Source organism: Tiliqua scincoides, chromosome 4 (assembly GCF_035046505.1).
Source record: "Tiliqua scincoides isolate rTilSci1 chromosome 4, rTilSci1.hap2, whole genome shotgun sequence".
Lineage (NCBI taxonomy): Eukaryota > Metazoa > Chordata > Lepidosauria > Squamata > Scincidae > Tiliqua > Tiliqua scincoides.
Genome location: NC_089824.1, coordinates 138,611,670 through 138,619,214, shown reverse-complemented (window position 1 = coordinate 138,619,214; position 7,545 = coordinate 138,611,670). Strand labels below are relative to the sequence as shown.

Here is a 7,545-nt window from a genome sequence, read left to right as displayed (position 1 = left end):
CATGGCTTAATCTGCATATCTTTTGATTAGCGGTAAAGTGTGTCATAAGTACCAAAATACTGCAGTGGTCAACTTTAAGCTTCAGTGTCTTAAGAAATGCACATGTTTATGAGTAAAACAGAACAAGGAAACATGAGTTCTGATTAATTTCTGACAACGTTTGGGGATATTCCAATTTCCTTGACAGACAGAACACAAATCCTTATGTCATAAAACAAATAAGAGCTCTCTCTCTCTCTCTCTCTCTCTCTCTCTCTCTCTCTCTCTCTCTCTCTGTGTGTGTGTGTGTGTGTGTGTGTATATATATATAAGCATTGACAACTGTCCTGGGCAGTTATTTTTCTAAAGAGGCAGGTGTCACATGCAAAGATGGAGCTCAATAGATGGCTTCTCTTCTTGGTGTTACAACTGCTACACGGAGTAACAGGGACTATGGTCAAGCTCAAGAATGGTGGGTTTGAAGACATCGTTGTTGCAATAAATCCTAATCTCCCTGAGGACCAAAAACTTGTGGACAACATAAAGGTAAGATTCTTGAATGTTAATGGATAAATTACCGTATTTTTCGCTCCATAAGACGCACCTGACCATAAGACGCACCTAGTTTTTAGAGGAGCAAAATTTACTTTTAAAGTAAGCCTGCCCTCCCCCTCTGGCACCTGTGCAAATGAGGACCTTGTCCCCAGTGCGGACCTTGCCCCCTTTGTTCTCCGCCAGGTGCCTCCCCCTGTTGCGCCTGTGCAAATGAGGACCTTGCCCCCGGTGCGGACCTTGCCCCCTTTGTTCTCCGCCAGGCGCCTCCCCCTGTGGGGCCTGTGCAAATGAGGACCTTGCTCCCGGTGCGGACCTTGCCCCCTTTGTTCTCCGCCTGCCCTCCCCCTGTGGCACCTGTGCAAATGAGGATCTTGCCCCTGGTGCGGACCTTGCCCCCTTTGTTCTTCGCCAGGTGCCTCCCCCCCTCCCGATGGCGAAGCAGCAGAGCCGGGAGCAGGGCATCACCCTGTGGGAGATAGCCGAGATCGAGGTCCTGCCCCGGCTCTCCTGCCCCTGAGAACGCCTGCAGTGTTGCAGTATTTGCTCCATAAGACGCACACACTTCCCCCTCCCCACTTTTTTGTGGGGAAAAAGTGCGTCTTATGGAGCGAAAAATACGGTAACTTAGCAACGTCATCATCTATGACTTTGACAAATTATTTAAAGAATAGTAAACTGTGCCTGCATTCTGCAAGAAGAAGTACATATTTGAGACAAATTCCTGGAAATTCCCACTTCCCCTGCTCAGTTCATTCAAAATCAATCTTGGAACTCAAGCTCAGTGTTCCATCCTGTTTGGGGTCCTGTAGTATTGTTATCTTCGGTTATGGTATATGCACATCCAATTTCAACATAGTAAGTAACGTGGCACCTATTTCCCATTCCATGGAACTGTTAGAATTGCACAGGGAACACTAGAACTGATGCTACCTTTTTAAACTGACCCTGTTCATGTGCCTTGAACAGCACCTTTTACAGACAGAGGTTTAGCAGGAACCATTTTTTTCAACCACTTATCGCTTCTGTACCTTTATGTTAAGCAACTGTGAAAGACTCAGGAGGGCTAGTAAAAAGTATTGGCTCAAAGTACATTATTGTTCGGATCCACAGAGCCTTCTCCATCAAATGCTCATAAAAAGCAGTGTCCGGAAGTGGCTGACTGTTGTGGAACATAAGATCAGAACTATGGGTATAGATTTAGATTCCTTGTGCTTACTATCTCAAATAGAAGCATTCTGGAAAATCAAGCAAAGATTTTTAGATATAGAAAATCAAAATCTATATTCTATGGCAAATAAGGTTTGCTTCCCCTTGAATCTGATAGTGCTGGTGAAACCCGGAAAGATGGCTGCATATTTCTTGTTCCTAACTAGTTCTGAGGAACTTCGTGTTTTTTCACTCACTAGATTTAACATTTACCATAGCAAGTTCTGTTTGGTGGATTTAGGGGGAGGTCTTATTCCGCTAGATGCTGCTCCTGTAATCAGGGCTGCATTGAAACTCTCCAACATATGCTACTGCAATGCCCTATATATGATGATATCAGAGCCAAATACTTAAACCTGATTTTAATAGACAAGAAGGAATATCCTGATGATGTTAAAATACAACATTTGTTGAATGATGTTTCCAGCAATGTAACTGAGAGGGTGGTGGTTTATTTACAGCAAATGGTGGTAAAAAGAATTAAGAGATAACACCTGACAGTATATCTTTATGAGGTAAATGCCCTGAACCTCCTTGATCATCGTGTAGCCTTTGTATTAATATTGATTACCTTAGGTCTGCATCTGCTGTTGTTGTATCTGTATTATATGCCAATAAAGGTCTGTTTGAGTTTGAGCTACCAGATACAAATAGTTATCTACCACCTCAGGCATCAGGAGGATTTGCGCTGGTCCTGGGTTCTCAGTTAGGAGGTACTTTGGGTTTGGCCTCGACTCACCTACATGGTCAGGAAGAGATTGTGACCTGAAATGCCTTTGCCCAATTAGATTGGTGCACCAGCTATGTCTGTTCCTACTTTTGATAAGGAAGATCTGACCTCAGTGATACTTATGTAGTAACTTCCAGCCCTAATTGCATCTGGTCTGAATAACTGCACCCTGCAAAGCATGGGGTATCACTTTAACGACAACCTCATGTATTCAACCAAGTGGAGGCTTCTGTTGATTCAAAATGTTGCAGCCAAACCACTGTTGAAGATCAGGTGCTGGAAGCATTTCAGCAGCGGAAGCATTTCAACAGCGGAATCATTTGGCGAGGATCAGGACAGCACCCATGTGTTTTGTAGCTTTATCCAGGATCTGGAACTTCCTAAGGGAGGCTTGCCCTGCCTGGTCAGTGGTGCCTTTTCACAGCTTTGCAATGACATTTCTTTGCCATCAGGCTTTTAATCTGTGGTGAAATTTTTATTCCCCTGATTGGTTTTATGCTACTCTTCTATTAACTGGTTTTTTTTTTGTTTTTTTTTTTAAACACCTTGGATATTTTATTGTTGTGGTTTTCTCTGCTGTGGTTAGCCACTGAGGTGAAATGGAGCAATATGTTGCAATGTTAATGCAGAGGCATTTTGAAAGTTCCTTAATGCGTTGCTAGGTTAGTAGATCTACCACCTTAAGTGCCCTGTTAATTTAGGGCCGGATCCTGAGCCCTCAGCGCTGGCCCTCCACTCGTGCTGAGTGTTGCAAACGTGCTGTAAGTCATGCCTGCAGACTCACCACCAGTTCAGTGCTGGCTCAGCACCCATCCGCATGGAGCCAGCATCGGCTGGAGGCCCATCGCATGTCACCTGGAGCTTGTCCCTTGCTCCGGGTGGCAGAGAGGTGAGTAGGGGGGAAGTGTTCCAGGGTGGGGAAAAAGCGAGGTGGGGCAATGGGGGACCAGCGGATCTCTGCGGCACCAGATCCAGAACTCCCATTTGGGCCTCCTGGCCTGAAACAGGCCTGCTTTACACTTTGCTGACTAAACAGACTTTTGAGTAACCCGATTGCAGGGCCTGCTCCCTTACTCGGGGACGATGACGACGACACATATATCCCCTTCCCCCGAGGAGCCATTGGCAGCTGCCTGAAATGGCAGCCATTTTGGCGCCGCTGCTCCTCTGGGCGCTGGGCAGCTCAGGATTGGGCTGTTAGAGATACACACAGGATATAAATCATTTAAATAATGAACAAATAAATAGTTGAGGGTATGCAGGAAATAGAAAACTTCAAGAAGTGGTGCCGGCCTGGAAGTTTTAGCACAGTGCAACATTTTTTGTGCCATGACCACAAAATAAAAAAAATAGGAGACTAGGGGCCCAATCCTATCCAATTTTCCAGTGCCGGTTCAGCCGTGCCTAAGGGGCCTGCCCTGCATTCTGTGGTGGGGGGACAGTCATAGAGGGCTGCTCGAGGTAAGAGAACCTTTGTTCCCTCACCTTAGGGCTGCATTACGGCAGCATTGGTACTGGAAAGTTGGATAGGATTGGGCCCTGGCAATCCACACAATACAGTTTCCAATATAGGTACTTTATTAAAATTCCTATTTTTATACTTGCTATTCATGATTATACAAATGAACTTGTATGTACTTACCTCACTCAATGGATCCTTGGTCTTGAATCTTGTCACAAAACTTTTTAAAATGTGGTATTAATAAAACAAACGTTCCCAAAACCAAAATTAAAAACAAGTATTTCCAAACCAAAAGTAAAAAAAAAAAAAATTCAGAAAGGAATACAATTTCTGACACTTGGAACATCAAATATTTTCTGCTGTGTTTTGTCCACAGAATAGTTTTCATGGGCTCACATAAATAAAACTTTAGCCTCGGCTCCATAAATGAGGTGCTGTGACTCTCCAAAAGGGTTGCAATCCACAGGTTGAAAAACATTGTTCTGGCAGAATGGTACCACAGCCATATTAAGGAAATGCTGGATCTTAGATGCACTTTATCTGTGCACATTCAAGCCTTTACATTCAGCAAGTAAACAAAAAGAAACAATAAATAAATTCAGGCAATTCTGCCTGCCATTCCAATTACTACTTATGTCCTGGAGCAAAACACCGAATTGTTTTATTTTATTTTCCTATTAGGAAATGATTCAAGATGCATCTGTTTATCTCTTCAATGCCACAAAGCACAGATTTTATTTCAAAACTGTTAAAATTATCGTTCCTGAGAAATGGACAAGCAAACCTGAATATAAAAGAGTGACCATAGAATCCTATGAAAAGGTAAGTGTAGAAGATGCTTACAATTAAAATGTAACTTTGCTCTGTATAAAACATGAAGGCAAAACTTACAAAATAAAGCTGTGATCTTGTCCACACTCACTGAAATGAAATTCCACTGAACTCAGTAGGATGTATTCCTGAATAAACCTGCATAGGATTGGGCCATATACATAATTTAACATTAAACTTCTTTTTGACATGGTGATAGCCACTTGTGATTTTAAAACCAAGTCCTGTTTTATTTTAGGCTGATGTCATAGTGGCAGATCCTTTCCTGAAATATGGAGATGATCCCTACACACTGCAGTATGGAGGATGTGGGGAAAAGGGACGATATATTCATTTCACATCTAACTTCCTGACAAATGACAGTTTTCATGTTGTTTATGGATCACGAGGTAGTATCTGTTCATTCAAATTACATTTTATTTTTATTATTAAAACTATTATTAAAAATATTAAAATAATATTTATTAAAATAAATATTATTATTTTTATTATTAAATAGTCAACATTTGGAAAGATGACAGCCACAATAACAGCCCACACCTATCCTTGAATTTACAAGAGTGGGCTGCTGTCCTGCTGTCATAAATTGGCTACTGATGACGGGCTGCCAGTGGACATTTCAAGTCACCACCATAAAGCAGTAGCAACTTTGGAAGTCTGCTGCTGCAAACAGCAACCTATACTGGAGCAGTTAAGCCAGTTTGAGGGCAGGCCAAAGGTGTGGGGAGGAGGAATGGGGCATTTTGGGGAAGGACCAAGGGTGTGTTGTAGGAGGGAAAGGCTGGATCTGGTGGCAGTCGTGCATGCCGGATCTTATCTTCTCTTTTTAAAGCCTTCCTGCCCCTTTGTTCTCCTTGAACATACACCACCAAAATGGCTGGCTAATGTCTGAGATCCATAGGTGACCTGTAGGCTTATGTGGACATAAGTAAAAAGTTTCTTACTTACCTCTCATTTGCCTTTAGGTCACCCCTCCATCATGCAGCACTTGCATAGCCTGGAGCAGGTGTATGCTTATAGCTTGACAGGAGGTAGGATTGGGCTGACAGACACATAAAAAATAATAAGAAACCATTAAAGAACTTTATTTTATTAACTCCTTATAGAATCTGTTACCACAGGTGCTCAGTGACACATGTATGCACTCCTATTTGTGCACCAAAACATGCATGCCTTTGGCTTATGACACACCCTAGAGGAATTTGGTATTCAAAAAAGCCAAGAGTGACACATGTAAATGAAAACACACCCAAACCTTGGACATAAAAGGCATTGGTTCCTGGGGAAAGAGAGAGCATGGGGAAAACCCTAACTTCCTGAAAGAGGAGAGGAATGTGGAGATGTTGCTCAAGCTATTGCAGCTTGTAAGGCAAGCTGCTGATGTCCCTAGTTGCTTTCATTCTCCAGATACTCTTGTGTCTGTTTGCAAAATATGCTTTAGAATTTATTGTGCATTTCATTTTTAATATCTTAGACTTGATGCCAAATGTAACTACATTTGGGGAAATGTTTCAGATCAGTACTCTTAACAGGCTACTATGTACATACTTTTAACAATGGTAATCAATGGGGCTTACTCCCAGGTAAATGTAGTTAGGACTGCAACCTTTGGGATGTTTCGGGATTTTTTTAAACAGATCAGCAAATACTTGGTAGGGTTAGCATGTTCTTTATTTTAAATAAATTTTAGGACCTACAATTCTCGGTAGTGGCACCAACATTATGGAACTCCCTTCCCCTTGATTTGAGAATGGCTCCCTCTCTTGAGAGTTTTCGGCAAGGCCTGAAAACACTGTTGTTTAAACAAGCCTTCTGATTTCTGGCCTTCTTAACATTTTTATACATCTTTTAGTTTTTTTACAGGCTTGATTCCTCGGTGATTTGCTCTTTTATTCTGTCTTTTAATCTGACTACTGTTTTTATGGCCTCTGTAATGTGTTTTTAAATGTTTTTATCTGCTATGTATTAATGTTTTTAAAATCTGTTTTTTTAATATGTTGTTAGCCGCCCTGGGTCCCGTTAGGGAGAAGGGCGGGATAAAAATAAAGTTTTATTATTATTATTATTATTATTATTATTATTATTATTATTATTATTATTACACTTATTGTTAAATTTTAATTAATTTGATTTTTTTGGATGGGGGTGTTAAAGATTTTCCTACTTGATTATGGAGCAATCCAGACAATGACTTGGGCCAGCACAATCCCTTGTTTGCACCTCTTCGGGAGTAAGCTGCACTGGCGCACAGAGGTGCGCCTGCACACAGAGGCTGAATCCAGTTTCTGTGGTGGCTTCTGTGGCAAGCCGGGCATTGGGCTGGTTGGGCTGACACAAAGCTCTGGGGTGGGCGGAGAGGAGGTGGGAGGGAGGTGTTCCTGTGTGGGGGGAGGGTGGGTGGTGGGCAGGCTCAGGGGCAGGTGGGCAGGGAGTGGGAGGTGGGGCTGGGATCCGGATGCCAGATCCCAACCCACATTCCTGGGGAGTTCAGAGCAGCTTCAAGCCACTCTGCTCTCCTCAAACTTCCTGCACTTCAGGAAGTGGCACAAGTCTGAGGAGACCCATAGCAGCAAGGGTGCCTTACCTGGAGGTAAGGGGAAAAGTTTCCTCTTGTCTCTAGCTGAGCTGCTTTGGGCCCCTATCCTGCGCTGGATACAGTGCAAGCCTCTTGGCTTGCCTGTTCCAGCACAGGGTAGGATTGCGTCCTATGTTACTTCTGGTCATGACATAACTTCCAGGTTAGTGACATAACTTCCAGTGGGTCCTGGTACTACAAAGTTTG

The 7,545-nt window shown here is 42.9% G+C and overlaps 1 protein-coding gene across 1 annotated transcript in view; it reads left to right on the top strand.

Moving 5' to 3' along the window:
• Nucleotides 1-360: 360 nt before the first annotated feature.
• The window catches only part of LOC136648461 (calcium-activated chloride channel regulator 1-like), a 28,550-nt gene continuing 21,365 nt past the window's right edge, over nucleotides 361-7,545 (top strand). The window contains exons 1-3 of the mRNA XM_066624574.1: nucleotides 361-525; nucleotides 4,614-4,754; nucleotides 5,002-5,152. Coding sequence (XP_066480671.1) covers nucleotides 370-525; nucleotides 4,614-4,754; nucleotides 5,002-5,152 — 448 coding nt within the window. The 5' untranslated portion in view covers nucleotides 361-369. The remainder of the gene's footprint in view (nucleotides 526-4,613; nucleotides 4,755-5,001; nucleotides 5,153-7,545) is intronic.